This window comes from Ovis canadensis, chromosome 12 (genome assembly GCF_042477335.2).
Source record: "Ovis canadensis isolate MfBH-ARS-UI-01 breed Bighorn chromosome 12, ARS-UI_OviCan_v2, whole genome shotgun sequence".
NCBI lineage: Eukaryota > Metazoa > Chordata > Mammalia > Artiodactyla > Bovidae > Ovis > Ovis canadensis.
Window position 1 is genome coordinate 78,336,035 of NC_091256.1, and position 16,708 is coordinate 78,352,742.

The 16,708-nt window shown below is 39.9% G+C and overlaps 2 protein-coding genes across 3 annotated transcripts in view; one reads left to right on the forward strand and one right to left on the reverse strand.

Annotated features, from left to right (window-relative positions):
• Positions 1 to 2,212, reverse strand: part of TPR (translocated promoter region, nuclear basket protein) — a 63,680-nt gene extending 61,468 nt beyond the window's left edge. The window contains exons 1-2 of the mRNA XM_069544140.1: positions 1,993 to 2,212; positions 1,319 to 1,627 (exon numbers count right to left, since the gene is read on the reverse strand). Of these exons, the coding sequence (XP_069400241.1) occupies positions 1,319 to 1,627; positions 1,993 to 2,062 (379 nt within the window). The 5' untranslated portion in view covers positions 2,063 to 2,212. The remainder of the gene's footprint in view (positions 1 to 1,318; positions 1,628 to 1,992) is intronic.
• Positions 1,973 to 16,708, forward strand: part of ODR4 (odr-4 GPCR localization factor homolog) — a 38,568-nt gene continuing 23,832 nt past the window's right edge. For both annotated transcript variants that reach the window (XM_069544146.1, XM_069544147.1), the window contains exons 1-5: positions 1,973 to 2,401; positions 6,716 to 6,836; positions 9,413 to 9,547; positions 12,790 to 12,885; positions 15,439 to 15,545. In XM_069544146.1, the coding sequence (XP_069400247.1) occupies positions 6,738 to 6,836; positions 9,413 to 9,547; positions 12,790 to 12,885; positions 15,439 to 15,545 (437 nt within the window). In that variant the 5' untranslated portion in view covers positions 1,973 to 2,401; positions 6,716 to 6,737. The remainder of the gene's footprint in view (positions 2,402 to 6,715; positions 6,837 to 9,412; positions 9,548 to 12,789; positions 12,886 to 15,438; positions 15,546 to 16,708) is intronic.

Sequence of the window (16,708 nt, forward strand, 5' to 3'; positions counted from 1 at the left end):
CAATGCAACATTTCCAGCTGACTTATATGCATATAAGAAAATAAAGCCTGAATAGGGTTTTAATAAATAATTTTTATGTTTATTCCACAAGATTATGAAATTCCTCAAGGCTGGCAACATGTCTTATTTATCATGGTATTTCCCCCACACATCAATTCACTTCTTAGCATAAAGCAAACAATAACAACAAAAACATTAAATGGAAAAGAAAATCATTTAGGTTAATAACTGCTTTGTTTTAAAAAGGCTTGTATTAAAATAGCCAAAATAACACCTGAACATACAAAATTACTAAATTTATGTAAAAATATTTGTTAACTTTCCAAGGGAAGCAACTGATAACTTACTGATTAGCAAAATCAGTCACATGGAAGACATTCAATATTTACTGTGCAAATTAACAAATACAATGCAGTGTACTATATTCAGTGTTGGGATTCAGATAATTTTCAACATCAATTCTGCTTGACAATGACAACTGTTTTGTTTTTTTATACGAAAACTTACTTAAGGAGTTTCAATACACTTAGCAAAAAAAACCCAGTTACAATCCCCACCCCAACCTACCCCCCAAAAACTGGTAAACCAAGACACACAAACGGTTTAATTTTCAACATCAATTCTGTATCGACATTTTACCACGGGTAATCACTATGATCTTAATCTTTCCTAAACGTTGTTCAAGTCACTATGTCAAGAACTTTCTTATGTGTGGGTATACTACAGGTATTTGTAAACAGACAATATATTTTCTATCAAACTTCAACTTTTGAGAGAAGTCAGATATATTAAACATCTGCACGTCTACTGTGCTTCCAGCGCTGTCTTAGGCACCTACTCGTTTTCTGTACATTTAGTTCATCACCGGACCAAAGCGACAGTCAGAACAAATTCAGGAAGTTATCAATTAGACACAGGCCTCTGAACATAGACTACTAGAAAACGGCAAAAACTACTGTCATTTAAAGTGCAACATACAGATAGGCTTAGAAGAGTCAAGAGTCGCCCACTCTCAGAGACGAGTAAATAGACTCAAATCACCACAATGGGTTTGCTGGACATCGTTAGGTTTTCCTAAATGCGACCACTCTAATTACAAACAAAAGGAAACTCCACGTACAGTCAGAGTTTAAAAACAAAAAAGCTCCTTCGTATCAAACCGGGAGGGCGGGTAGTTGAGAGAAGGCCTACGGTGCCCACCGAGCCGGAGAAGCGATGCTACCAGGGAAGTTGTGGGCACAGCGAGCTTGCAAGGGGAGACCAGCCATCGCTGTAGGGTCGGGCCCAGAAACCAGGGCGGGAAGAGCGCCGCACTTACCGCTCTCCACCTTAAATTTCTCGTGCCGCCCCTTCAGGCCGTCGATCTCGGACTGCTGGTCAGCAAGAAACTTCTCAAGTTTGTTCTGGACGGACTTAGGCAGCTTGTTCAGCTCCGTGCGCTCCAGGACCTGCTGCAACACCGCCGCCATGTCGACTGGGCCGTGGACCGCGGCGGCAGCGGTCGACGCGGCAGAAACGGAAAAGAAAGGCGAAGACCCAGAGGACCCAGAAGTCTGGGCGGCCGCCTCGGCCTCCTCACTCGGTGGCTCGCGCGCGCCCGCCCGCCGGAGACTTCCGCGGCGGGACCCTGGGAAATAGATCTCTGTGTTAGCCGCGGCACTAGACGCGCCACAGCGCCCGCGCTCGCAAAGAGCGCGCAGCCGCCGGAAGCTGTGCACCCTGGGAATCCGAGTTCAGAGGCAGCCTCTGACCCTGTCTTGCAGGCCGCTATCCGGCTTTCTTTCACCCGTCTCTCCGCCCAGCTTCAAGCCGCGCGGGCTTCTGGGAAACGTAGTTTTTTCCAATCCCTTCCGTCAGTCCTATTCCGCACCACCTATTCCGCTTCCTTCTTTCACCCCCGGCCCCCGACTCTCGCCTGCGCATGGACCACTCCTCCGCGAGGTGGCGCCCTCGTTAACCCACGCTCCTCCCCGAAGAGCAAGGCAACCTTACCGTCAAAGCTTCGGGATGCCATGGGTCGTCCTCTTTGGCGGTTTCTAGACACTGAGCCACTAGAGGGCATCGGTCTTGGCAGGGCCGGACAGCAGGCGCTGGGCCACTGCCACGCTCTCAATGGCGCCCAGAAGGGGGCGGGGTGGCGACCGCAGTACCTTTGGCTGAGATGCTGCGGTAAAAGCCGGAGGCGGGGGGGGGGCAGCTTACGTCATCAATCAGCGCCACCTGACTCCGGAGACCCCGTGTTTCGGGAAGTCCGTCGCTTTCTGATGAATTCACTGACTGTGGAATTGGGACCGGACGGGCATCTGGTCCCTGGAGACTTATACTTACACGCTAACCCCCTCCTCAGGTGGTCTGACAGTTCGTCAGGTTTGTCTGCCACGTGTGCATAGTCTGAGTACAGGTGAGTCAACTTGAGGGTGGAATTCATGTGTGTGTGTAATGTGTGCACTCGGACACAGAGCTGCCTTTTCAAGGAGGAAAAGAAAGGGACAGACTATAGGAAACATACGGACGGACACTCGTACACAACACAGATCCAGTTTTGAGACTTGTCTTGCTTAGGTGTTCTTGTTTATTTTCGGTGGCAGGGGTGGGTAACAGTGATTTAACGAATGTAAGGAGTTCCGTTGAATTTCCAGGAAGAAACCAAATGGAGTTTGAGTGTCGCTTTTATTTGTATGTTTTAAGGTAGCGTTGCAGAAAATGTTGCCTTGTGTTTATATTGTTAAATTGAAAAACTGTCGGAACAGAAATTTTTAAACACATTCTTAAAAACCATCCTGACACCGTAACAGAGTTTACAGATTATAATTCGATGGTTTCTAACCTGAATCTGGGAATTGTTTCACGTTTGATTATTCTTGAAAAGAATTTGCTAAATTCTTTATTGAAAATGAAGCATTCATAATGTCGTCCTTCCACCTTTGAGAATACCAGAAAGGAGCTTCATTCGGATTTCTTTCCCCTCAAATATTCTGTGTGTGTTAGTCACTCAGTCTTGTCTTACTCTTTGTGACCAGTGAACTGTAGCCCACCAGGCTCCTCTGTCCATGGAATTCTCCAGGCAATAATACTGGAGTGGGTTGCCATTTCCTCTTTCAGGGGTTCTACCCTACCCAGGGATCGAACCCTGGTCTCCTGCATTGCTGGCAGATTCTTTACTATCTGAGCCACCAAAGAAACCTTAAAATATTCTAAGCACTTTAAATAAGGTTTCTGGTATGTGCAGTACTGTATTATGTCTTGCAAATGTGCTCAGTTGCTAAGTCATGTCAGACTCCTTGCCACTCCATGGACTGTAGCCCATTAGGCTCCTCTGTCCATGGAATTCTCCAGGCAGTACTGGAGTGGGCTGCCATTTCTTTCTCCAGGGGGTCTTTCTGACACAGGGATGGAATCCATGACTCCTGCTTGGCAGGCAGATTCTTTATCACTGAGTTATCTGGGAAGCCCGTATTATGTCCTGGGCCCAAAATATCATCATTATTGATCTGCTGTTTGGAAAACACAGATGTTCTATATTTGGACTTACAGGATTCTAAAATTAGGTTTTCAGATGTGCTATGATCCAAATTCTTTATTTTGAAGACTAACAAACTAGACTCCAGGAAAGTTGAATGGTTTCAATCTGATTTTGAACAACTTCCAAAGCTTCTGCTGATATGCAGCATTTCAGGAAAAATTGAACTATGTAAGAGAAGATCTGCATTTTTAGTATTACCCTTTAGTCTAGTATGATTGGTTACATTTTAAATATTTGAGGGAACACTAAAGGAAAAGAAAATCCAGCAGTCGACTAGATTTCAAAACCCAAAGATTCTCATCCTCCTATTGCATTCAGTTTCTTACATATTAACATGGCTAGTGTATGACACTAGAAAAAGTAAGATTAGAAAGTTACCTTGGAGTGACTACCATTGTTATTTCTTGTAAGAATTAAGAATTATTTAGGGCAGAAGGAAAGGAGTAGAATAGCATGAGAAGTAGAAGAGAGTTTAATACACAGAATTACATAATCACGATGGTGTGATCACTCATCTAGAGCCAGACATCCTGGAATGTGAAGTCAAGTGGGCCTTAGAAAGCATCACTACGAACAAAGCTAGTGGAGGTGATGGAATTCCAGTTGAGCTATTTCAAATCCTGCAAGATGATGCTGTGAAAATGCTGCAGTTTATATGCCAGCAAACTTGGAAAACTCAGCAGTGGCCACAGGACTGGAAAAGGTCAGTTTTCATTCCAATCCCAAAGAAAGGAAATGCCAAAGAATGCTCAAACTACCGCACAATTACACGCATCTCACATGCTAGTAAAGTAATCCTCAAAATTCTCCAGGCCAGGCTTCAGCAATACGTGAACCGTGAACTTCCAGATGTTCAAGCTGGTTTTAGAAAAGGCAGAGGAACCAGAGATCAAATTGCCAACATCCTCTGGATCATGGAAAAAGCAAGAGAGTTCCAGAAAAACATCTACTTCTGCTTTATTGACTATGCCAAAGCCTTTGACTGCATGGATCACAATAAACTGTGGAAAATTCTGAAAGAGATGGGAATACCAGACCACCTGACCTGCCTCTTGAGAAATCTGTATGCAGGTCAGGAAGCAACAGTTAGAACTGGACATGGAACAATAGACTGGTTCCAAAGAGGAAAAGGAGTACATCCTGCTTATTTAACTTCTATGCAGAGTACATCATGAGGAATGCTGGACTGGAAGAAACACAAGCTGGAATCAAGATTGCCAGGAGAAATATCAATAACCTCAGATATGCAGATGACACCACCCTTATGGCAGAAAGTGAAGAAAAACTAAAAAGCCTCTTGATGAAAGTGAAAGTGGAGAGTAAAAAAGTTAGCTTAAAGCTCTACATTCAGAAAATGAAGATCATGGCATCCGGTCCCATCACTTCATGGGAAATAGGTGGGGAAACAGTGTCAGACTTTATTTTTGGGGGCTCCAAAATCACTGCAGATAGTGACTGCAGCCATGAAATTAAAAGACGCTTACTCCTTGGAAGGAAAGTTATGACCAACGTAGATAGCATATTCAAAAGTAGAGACGTTACTTTGCCGACTAAGGTTCATCTAGTCAGGGCTATGGTTTTTCTTGTGGTCATGTATGGATGTGAGAGTTGGACTGTGAAGAAGACTGAGCACCGAAGAATTGATGCTTTTGAACTGTGGTGTTGGAGAAGACTCTTGAGAGTCCCTTGGACTGCAAGGAGATCCAACCAGTCCATTCTGAAGGAGATCAGCCCTGGGATTTCTTTGGAAGGAATGATGCTAAAGCTGAAACTCCAGTACTTTTTCCACCTCATACGAAGAGTTGACTCATTGGAAAAGACTTTGATGCTGGGAGGGATTGGGGGCAGGAGGAGAAGGGGACGACAGAGGATGAGATGGCTGGATGGCATCACTGACTTGATGGATGTGAGTCTGAGTGAACTCCGGGAGTTGCTGATGGACAGGGAGGCCTGGCGTGCTGTGATTCATGGGGTCGCAAAGAGTTGGACACGACTGAGCGACTGAACTGAACTGAACTGAAGGAGCTAAAAGTGGAAAGCCCCTTAACTTTATAGAGGCGCTAATGATGGATAGTTCTAGACTTAGCAAATATATGTGCAAATCTGAGAGCTATAAAGAAATTTAATGCATTTTGAGACAAAACAAAACAAAAAAAATAGATAATCTAATAGACCATTTCAAACCAGAACCAATTCTCTGGGCTTTAGTTTTAGAATAATGCAAAATCATTGTGACTGGCAGTTTATTTTACTGGTGTTAGATAAGACACCCCAGCACATCTAGAATTGCCTGGGCTTTATTGCCTGAATAAGATTGGAATTTCTTTGCAGGTAATGACTATTACCTATATTCAGAATGCTGCTACTGTGTTTCTTCAGAGTCTCTATGGCTCTTTTTAGGTTTTTGGAATCATGTCTTTTTTTTTTTTTCCTGTGTACGTGTGCGTGTGTGTGTGTGTGAGTCAATATTAAACGTCACCATATGTTAAATATTTAGAACAATGCCTTACACGAGTGAAAGCTCTGCATGTTTTTGTTATTATTACGTTGCTTTTGTTTACTTCCATCATTCTAGTTGTACTCTGAGTCACTCAAGGGCAGAGGCCAAGTATTATTCATCTTTGTGCCATCCCACTTTAGCACAGTTTTTAGCACATAGCATGTCTCCGTAGTGTGCTTCTTGAATGCATAAATATGATTCTCCTTAGCTCCCATTGAGCACCTCAGAAATTATTATCTTTTCTATTTTAGAAACGAACACAGAGAGGCTAAGCAGTAAATTACCAAAGATGATACAACCAAGGGGTCGTCGATTTCAATAAGAAATCTGGTGTGTGGCTTACTAGTTTCGTGTTCTCTTTATCTGAGATATGTGAGTGATAGTCACTCAGTCATGTCCAACTCTTTGCCACCCCATGGACTGTAGCCCACAAGGCTCTTCTGTCTGTGGAATTCTTCAGGCAAGAATACTGGAGTGGGTTGCCATTTCCTTTTCCATGTCTTCTGAGATATGGGACTAGGCTTATTGCTCATGTCAACTGTAGTTGATTGAGAGTCATTTCCTGTAACTCTCTGTTGAGAATTAGTACAGTTTCAGGTTAGTACAGTTTCTCTATGCTACCCCTATAAGAAAAGCCATTGCAAAGTCTGGTTTTTGCCTAAACATGCTGTATATGTTTTCTTGTAATTTAGGAAGTTGAATTAGTTCTTAATAATGGGAAGAACCTACATTGTAGAAGAGACTGTTGGCCAGTATCTTTCAAACATCAATCTCCAGGAAAAAGCTTTTGTCTCTGGTCTTTTAATAGGACAGGTATGTATCTTTTCTTGTGCATTTATTGATGAAACTAATTTGTTTACTTTAAAGTTAAAATATTCTATTTAGTAGTAAACCCAACTTAGGTGATGAAGGGATGGAATGAAGACGACTGTAACCCAGGTTTGCCCAAGTCAGAACACATTCCCTTTTGATAATGTAAAAGTAACTTATAAGGTAAAAACTCCAAAATTAGAATTTTACTGACCAGATTATTCACATTTCATTGTCTTTTCAAAGTGATTTTTACTCCCCTCTAATCTTTAATTCCAGGTTGTCGAATTCTTTACAAGTAGCTTTTGACAGTTTTATTTTGGGTTTGTCTCATCTCAGACCTGTAACAAATACAGCTCATATATTTTATTACATACCATGGCACTCATTTACTGGATATTTTTTTTTAATATTGATTGACTGGAGAGGGAGGGAAGGGACTGGGAAAAATTTGGAAATTAGACAGATTTTATTTTCCTCTTGAGTTAACTCATAAAAAGCAACACAAAATGGAACAACTGTTTGGAGAATTACTTTAAAAAGCGTAAGCACCCACTGACTTTTTATGATTGATGGGAGGATGTGTTAATCAGCAGGGAGGACTGTCAGCAGTACACAGCAGTGAACAGACAGACAGAGTCACGCAGGCGCACCGGCTGCTTCCATCTTCACTCTATTTGGGGAGAGTGCACTATGGTCCAAGGATTGATTTTGAGGCCTAATAACAAATAAAAGTCTGTTGGGACAGGTTTCCTCCTGGATATTTTAGCATGATGCTTTGGAACATTCAAGTTGCATAATTAACGTTCCTTGTTCTGATTCTGTGCACATTCCTAAGCTATGTTCTGTTATAATTGGATATCCTATGTTGTCTACTTAGAAGAATGCACTCTGCAGAGAATCCATGTGCTCATACCCCTTCATGGTATTCTCGTTTTCAACATCATTCTGAATGTGCCTAGTTATTGTCAGTGTAGCCCTGAGAGATGGGTACATTCAAAGAGTTTTCACAAATCTGATTTCTCATAAGCCTCGTGAGGCTTCTCACCAGACAGCCAGATAGCCTCTCTGGCTGAACTTCTTTTAGGTTCAGGTTACTTAACATCTAATATGGGATTCTTTTTGTTAGAAACCTTTATTTAAGGATCTTTACTTCCCTTTATTTTAAAAACTGAAGGGAAGAAAAGTCAGAGATATAATCAGTAAAGGTAAAAGGTCAGGGAGAAATACCTTTTTCCAGACTTGCCTTACTGCACGTAGCCCGTTTCTCAGCAAAACTGCCATCTCACATGTAAATCTCCCACAATTTAGGGAGAATTCCACTCTCTCTTCATGCTGCCTTTTCATTCCTGCCAGGATTCTACTTGCTTCTTTCTCTTTTTTTTCCAGACTCATCACTATTCTCTCCTTCCCCTCAAGCTTTCAGGCTTGCCTGTTTCCTATTCTCAGAGTCAGTTTCTTTTTCTTTTCAAAATCATAGATTTTACGAAAGCAAAGAGTTTTCTTAATCAGAGCCTACCTGTTCCCAGTGTTCATTTCAGTGTAACATTCTGGAAATAACTTTTACTGAAATAATTTCTCTTCCATTTTTTCTTTTCTGTTCCAGGGTAACACTAACGATTAGGATTTCAGGTCATGTGTGAGGATAACGTCATGCTACCTTGTACTTTTACTCTTTCTTTGTAGGAGATTTTCACTGTAATGAGTCTGAGCTAGTAAATTTTCCCCTATTTTATCTTCAGGATTCCCACTTTTGGTTAGCATTTAATTGCTATTAAAACTGAGGAATATCCATCTAATAACACTTCGGTTGTCTGTCCTACACCCCCTTTGTTTTTCTGTGGACCACATGAGCAAGTTCCCCACTACCATTGTTTCAGTGAAAGTAAGATGCACAAGGTCATTTCTTACTTTATTTTCCAGGGATTTTATATTTGTTGAATTATCTAATCTGTTGAGATTACTTAGAAAATAAATTAACTAGAAAATTGACCAAACATGTCATCTTTTAGTTTATGTACAGTTTAGGGGGCTTTCTTGGTGGTCCAGTGGTTAAGAATCCGCCTGCCAATGCAAGGGCCAGGGGTTTGATCCCTGGTCCAGGAAGATCCCTCATGTCACAGAGCAGCTAAGCTTGTGTGCCGTAACTGCAGAGCCTCTGCTCCAGAGCTCGTGCTGCACAGTGAGAGAAGCCACTGCATTGAGAAGCCTGTGCACTGCGACTAGAGAAAGCCCACGCACAGCAGAGAAGACCAACGCAGCCAAGAATAAATAAACACATTTTTAAAATGCAGTTCTTTCCGTCGTCTAGTAAACCATTGTAAAGGACCACTACACGGTTTGCATTCATGATGCCAAATAAATAAGGAGCTAGTATTAAATATATTGAAAGATAACATGTGAGGTAAATGCTGTAGAGCTGTCCATCAAAATTGGTTTCCCTGTAGATTCATTCCATTATAACACAGGTATTGACAGTTTAAGCTGCTATGAATATTGCTCAGTTTTTGCATATCATGAAGGCTTTGCATTCCTCGGTGACATTTCCCTCTAGTAAGCTTTTCTAATTTGTTTTTAAGTGTTCCTCACAAAAGGATTATGTGATTCTTGCCACGAGAACACCACCCAAAGGAGAACAGAATGAGGGCCCCAAACATTCCAAAGCCAGATTGGATAACTTGGATGAAGAATGGGCCACAGAACATGCCCACCAGGTCATCATGTTTGTCTCTTATTTAGTTAAGTTTGTGTTTCCTAACAAAGTAAAAATACTTTATTCTCAGGTTACTAGACTAGGATTTCAGAGTACTCATTCTTAAGTTTTCAAAACTTGAATAGTATACCAAAAATTAGGAGAATTTTCTGCTGTGTTTCATTCACGATTATATTCTTTTGTTGTTGACTACTTGTATCTAGTTTTTAAAAAAGCATTTTCTTACTTGGAGTTAAGTAATTCACCCAAGATTAATATAACAGGTAGTGAAACTGGGATTTGAACCCAGGCAGCATGACTTGAAAACCTTTGATCTTATTATGCTATGCTTTTCCACTGTTGACTTTTATCTGTTGTGTTTTTAAATTTAGCTTATTTCTAATTTTTCTATACTTTAAAATAATACTAGTTATTGATAATACTGTTGCTGGTCAGGTTGTTTTAAAGACTTAAGCTAGGTACTGAGAAAGTAAAATGATGGTTAAAATTTTTTTTAATGTCCTTAGAATTTACATTTTAAGCAGAGTGAAAAACATTATTACCAAATGAGATTCAATAGAACAGTATTATAGGAGTATAGAGTAGGGGATGAACAAATATCTGTAAGTGGTTGGATTCAGACAGCTTCACAGAAGGCTCTGAACTTTAAAGATGAATAGGACTTTGCTAGTAGAAGTCACAGAGGACATTGAATGCACAAAGGTGTGGATAAGTGACCCAAAGGCATGAAATGTAAAGGTGTGTTAGAATAGCAGGTAACTGGGTATAATTGAAGCATGGTGTATATTAAAGAATGTGTTTAGACTTAAGACTGTATGGGGTCAGTTTATGGATGGTTTGAAGTGTTAGTCATCCTGGGAAGGGAGGAGTTCATTTGGGAGCCAGTAGCTCTGCGGTAGACTTTCAGAGCTCCCTATTTGGAGGATTGATGTGCCAATAATTGAGAAAGTAATTTCAGTGCCTTGGTACAGTGCAAATGGAGAGTAGGGAGATTGGAAAGAGAGCAGAAAACATAATTATAGTAATAGTTCAAGAAAAGATGACATTACCTAGTGACTAGACCCTTAAGCTTCATGAGGACAAGGGTCATGTCTCTTTTGCTTATGGCTGTATCCTTAGTGCCAAGCGTAGTATTCCCATGGTTTGTGATGAGACACCAGAATAAAGGATAAGTGAATGGATGAATAAACAAACTGAAGCAGAGGGCTAAACTTCATTGCCAAAACATTTCAGAGAAAGAGCTAGTATTAAGATGATTTAGTGACCAACTAGACTGGCAGTAAAGAGAGACTGTGAGAGTAGAAGAAGGTTACTGAGACTTTTTTCCAGGGTGTCCAGGAAAGTGGTGGTGCCATTACACAAAGAAGAAACAGATTTGGGGTGGGTGAAGGAAACAATGAGTAAATTCACTTAAAAGTGAATTGGATTATATCATCCAATGAACAGTGTTAAAGTAAGGTAAAAATAGAATTAGTTCCTTCTCCATTTAGCTTTAAATCTTCAAACACACATACTTGTTTATCTGCATTTATTTTGGGAGGTAGTGTTTACGTTTTTTTTTAATCCATTAAATATTTAATATGATCTTCTAGTGAAATATTAAATATTTAATGGTTAAAAAATTTGTATGCATCTATAAACATAAAATTTATAGGGCAAAGTGTATAGCCTTTTTGCCTCTAGAAAGAAATGGTTAATTTTATTTATTTATGATTTTGAAAAGATATGCAGGTTCCCCCTGCTAAATATGAAAATTTCATGGCTTTTATAGGTCAAGCTGTTTCTCTATAGTATTTAGAATTTATGAAATCAGAGGGAGCTATCAGCAAACATATGCTGTGTGCTTCGTTGTCAGTCATGTCTGACTTTTTGCGACCCCATGGACTGTATGGCCCCCCAGGTTCCTCTCGCCATGGAATTCTCCAGGCAAGAATGCTGGAGTGCGTTGCCATGCCCTCCTCCAGGGGAGTCTTCCCCACCCAGGGATCAAACCCAGCTCTCCCACATCAGCAGACATAATACAAATATATTAGGAGTTAGATTATGGTATCTAATTTTCAGAAAACTTTGCGTATACATTAAGTACATAAAAGATAACCTGAGCACTCTGATCTCTTGAGTATAGCTGGTAGGAAGCAATACCTGTGGCATGAGGAACTAGCCACAATCAGATGGAAGGACAATTAGATATTATAAAGGACAAACTGGTAGTATGTGTCAGAATCCTGAAAAATAATGTTTAACTTTTTAGCCTGGTTATCCACTTCAAGAGATTTATTATAAGCAGATAATCCTGTGGACACAGAAACTTGCTAGGATTTTTAACCATTTATTATTTAAGCATATGGACAAGCTGTAAATAATATAAATACCCAATATCAATAAGATTTTTTAAATTGAGATAAATCTAAGCAATAGGAAACAATGGATTTTTAAATTGTACTCCCTCTCTTCAAATCCCAGACTCTGCTGGATATTATAGGAATACAGAGGTAGTTGAGAGTTAAGTTCTTCTATTAAGGAGCTCCCAGATTAACAAATAAGGTACACACATAACCATAGCACAGGTTCATGAGATAAGCTCCATGGGAAAACTGTAGTGAAATTCTGTATGAGTTTGAAGATCAAAGGATAGAGGAAGACAGCTTCCTCAAGCTGACTTTGAGGTGTGCAGTAGAGTTCCGACATGTAGATGTACAAGAGAAAGTCCTTCCAGGCTCAGTGAAAGATACAGAGTTAGAAAACCTAGCCATATGTGTGGAGAACAATGAGAAGTTCGTGATTGATGCTTGAATAGTTCATGGGAAGTAGTGTCAGATGAGGCTCTGCATATCAGATCTATCAGGTTTTAAAGAGTCTAGAATACCAGCCTAAGATAAAATCTGTTTATTTAGCTGATAGTGGAAGTCACTGAAAAATTCAGTAGAGATTTCAGTCTTTGATCTTTTGAGAAAGAAGTTCGTTTATTGCTGTAACTAAAGGGTGTCATTATTAAATGGTTTTATTTATAAGGTAGTTTTAAGGTAGAAAGTTTAGAATACTCTAGGAAGATTGACACCTCATTCAACTTGGTTATCATCCATTTCTCAATATTTTAACCATTTTTTCAAAGCCCTCATCTCAGTGCTGTGCATATAGTTGGTACTAGATAGGCATTTACTGATCTAATATTTAGCTTCTCAAACACAGGTTACATATAATGTCAAATGCTTTTGTTAGCTAATGCTGTATTTCTGTTTTTAGGTATCCAGGATGCTACCAGGGGGACTTTTAGTTCTTGGAGTATTTATTATTACAGCTTTAGAAATGGGAAGTGAATTTCAAAATACCCTGCGTAGAGTAAGTCTGAAATATCAAACATTCTTAAAGTTACATCTTAACTGTTGTATATGTTTACAGTGATCCTAGGCACGTTTAGCGGAGAAGGCAATCATACCCCACTCCAGTACTCTTGCCTGGAAAATCCCATGGACGGAGGAGCCTGGTAGGCTGCAGTCCATGGGGTCACTAAGAGTTGGACACAACTGAGTGACTTCACTTTCACCTTTCACTTTCATGCATTGGAGAAGGAAATGGCAACCCACTCCAGTGTTCTTGCCTGGAGAATCCCAGGAACGGGGGAGCCTGGTGGGCTGCCGTCTCTGGGGTTGCACAGAGTCGGACATGACTGAAGTGACTTAGCAGCAGCAGCAGCAGCAGCAGACACATTTAGATTAATTCTCTATGATGAGATTATGTTAAAACAGGCTTTTCCACTCAATTGCTTAGTATCTTGCTTAGTATCTTGTAATATATGTCAATATATATTTTCAATCAAAGCTATATATTTTAAAAATATTCCTTATTTTAAAGATAATTTTTTACTATTGTGAAACAAGTTATAGAGGATTAACAATTTTTATTGTGCAATAGCAGTATTTTGCTAGAACTCCCATTTAGCTCCAAGTGATTACCTTAATGTGAAATTAATGTTTTGTAATTCTTCATCTCTTCAGTTCTCTCAGGATCCTGCGAATAAGACATAAAGTAATGGCAATCAGACACTTATTCTGTATTTCTGGACAGAGTATATATCACAAATCACTTACTTTTTGTTTAATTCCAGTGTCAGTCAATTGGGTAACATAGTTTACCAGTAAATATAAGGGTCCACAAACTGTTTCCCGTTAAGCCCAAACCTGAAGCAAGCTCTGGACAGCCAGCTTGGATCTCTTTTAGTACTCAAGATCCAGATAAGGGGACTTCCCTGAGGTCCAGTGGTTAAGAGTCCGCCTTCCAATGCAGAGGATGCAAGTTCGATACCTGGTTGGGCAACTAAGATCCCACAGGCTGCAGAGCAACTAAGACCCAAAGCAACCAAATAAATATCTTTTAAAAATCCAGATAAGCCTTTACAAATTTATTTTCCACCCCAAGAAAGAAGGGGACCTCATTATCTTGAGAAGTGCAAAACCCACCAGAATCCCCAAAACCCTTTTCTCTAGTAAAAAGCGTACTGCTCAGAATCCAGATGCTACAGATTCTTCCAGTTTTGTAACTTTCTCTCCCATCAAAAATCCCACCTGCAAACCTTTGATATTTGTACCTATGGGAGTAAAGGAAGAAAGAGATGATAATCCCTCCCCCGGCAAGTTATTCAACCTTGTACCATTTTTACCATTTTAAATAAGTATACCTCTTTCACAGTTGTTCACCCTATTTGGCATTTTGAAATGTAACTATGTCTACTGCTGTGCATCATTTTGTGATTTGCATTGGATTGAATGGCTCAGTGCTAGAGAGAGACAGATCCTCCTTCCTCTTGCTTTCTGTAACTCTTGTTTCTAAGAAGCATAGAAGATTTTAGAAATGCTGTTTCAGAAACTGTAGCATTTCAGTTTCTTTCTTTCCATTGGCTTGCATTGAGGATATGATATGAAGTAAGCTTGTAAAACTTGTCACAGTCTCCCATAAGGTCATTGCAGAGAGCTTTATTCATTGTATCACATAATACTGTCTTTGAAGAAATTTCTTTTGATATCATTATCAAGAAAGTTGTGCCTATTCTGATCAGCTGTTTAGCTTATGGACCATGTGAATTAGGGAACAAATTAGGTTTCTTCGTGCACAGTATTTTTAGAAAGCTTAGAGCTAAATTTATGAACCCTCTCCCCATATCAAGTATGCATTTTTATCATTTTTACCTGTGGCATAGATTTATGTCCTTATTTCTGATTTTCTCACTTATAATTTGTGTTAGTCTGTATTTTATGTACCCTTGTATATTGCCTTACATTTTTGGTGACATTTAAATAAGAAAGGCCAAATGCGTGATATGCTCCCTTTTTTTAGGCTAAAAATCACTTGTCATTTCTCATTCTAATTAAATAAAATCTTCATACGTCACTTAAATGTTGCATGGGTGCTAAGTCATGCGTGCTAAGTCGCTTTAATCATGTCTGACTCTTTTTGACCCTATGGACTGTAACCCACCAGGCTCCTCTATCCAGGGGATTCTAGTCAAGAATACTGGAGTGGGTTGCCATGCCCTCCTCCAGGGATCTTCCTGACCCAGGGATTGAACCTGTGTCTCTTACGTCTCCTGCTTGGCAGGCAGGTTCTTTACCACCAACGCCACCTGGGAAGCTCAGTTGCCCCAAATTGGGTTCAGTTGATCATTAATGACAGTGAATTGTGTTTTTTTATTTAATACCCAATTTTTATTTATCTTTAAAAATGGAATTCAAATGATTAATAATCAGTTGCACTCTTTCTTTTGGAATAAAGAAAATTTAATGATAGGATCATGAAATTTTAAAGCTAAATGGGACCTTAGGATTATTATAATTGTCTTTTTCTGCACTTTCCTTTCTTCTTTTATTTTGCATTCAATTGTGTTTTCCTTTTTTTCAGCTAGTATTTGCTGTGGAAAAATCTGTGAGTAAAAAGAGACTGTGGAATTTCACAGAAGAGGATGTCTCAGAACGAGTTATACTTCACTTTTGCTCTTCTACAAAAAAGTATCTTTTATTTAGGTGTTCATGTTTTAAAGTATATGATAACCAATGTAATGTTCCTGCAACTTTTTTACCCGAATGTTTATTTAAATCATTCGTAAGTTTTCTGTAAATAACATGTAAATAGGACTGCCAATAAGAATAGTGTTAATGATTGTTAATTGTGTCTCATGTTGTAAGGAGTTTGAGAGAGGAGATGGGGGCTAGGCCTTCTGAATGCTTCACCAGCTGTCTACCCCTGTACATTAAAGTGCACTAGGTCCCCTACAGAGAGGTATACCTTAAGCAAAGTAGTGCTTTTATATTGCTTACCTCCAGTTCCTATAGATAAAATGTTCAACTCAAAGCCCAGTTACACTGAGCTGGAAATTTTTGTTTCTTTGGCCAAGATCAGGTGACTCTAGAAGCCAGTTTTAGGGCCTTCTTAGCTTCTTTCCTAGAGAAGGCAATGGCACCCCACTCCAGTACTCTTGCCTGGAAAATCCCATGGACAGAGGAGCCTGGTGGGCTGCAGTCCATGGGGTCTCGAAGAGTTGGATACGACTGAGCGACTTCACTTTCACTTTTCACTTTCATGCATTGGAGAAGGAAATGGCAACCGACTCCAGTGTTCTTGCCTGGAGAATCCCAGGGACGGGGAGTCTGGTGGGCTACCGTCTATGGGGTCGCACAGAGTTGGACACAACTGAAGCGATTTAGCAGCAGCAGCAGCAGTAGCTTCTTTCCTCTACATGTTAGCAGGGCAAGCACCTCCCAAGCATGAGGCAGTTTTGCCAAGGGAGTGAAGCAATGTAAGGGTCCAGTAAATTAGGACCTGCCAAAGACAAAATTCAAATAAGTGGTCATTCCTACCGAAGCTGAGCTCTTAACTCCTTTGATATTTAACTGGAATGTTTCCTGTACAGACCATTTGACCCAGTAAACATTCCAGGCTTGACTCCATTCATAACAGCACTCCTGTTTGTTAAAAAGGGTGTGTATATGAGGACAGTTTTGTAAGAGCTATCATTCTATTCATTGGGATGAGCAGGATTTATAAACAGTAGGAAATAAAGTATCCAAAGTATTATAGTCAAAGGAATTTATATATATAAAAGTATATATACTTGCACAAACACATGTATGCATATATATGTGTGTGTGTATACCTATCTTTAAGTGTCATA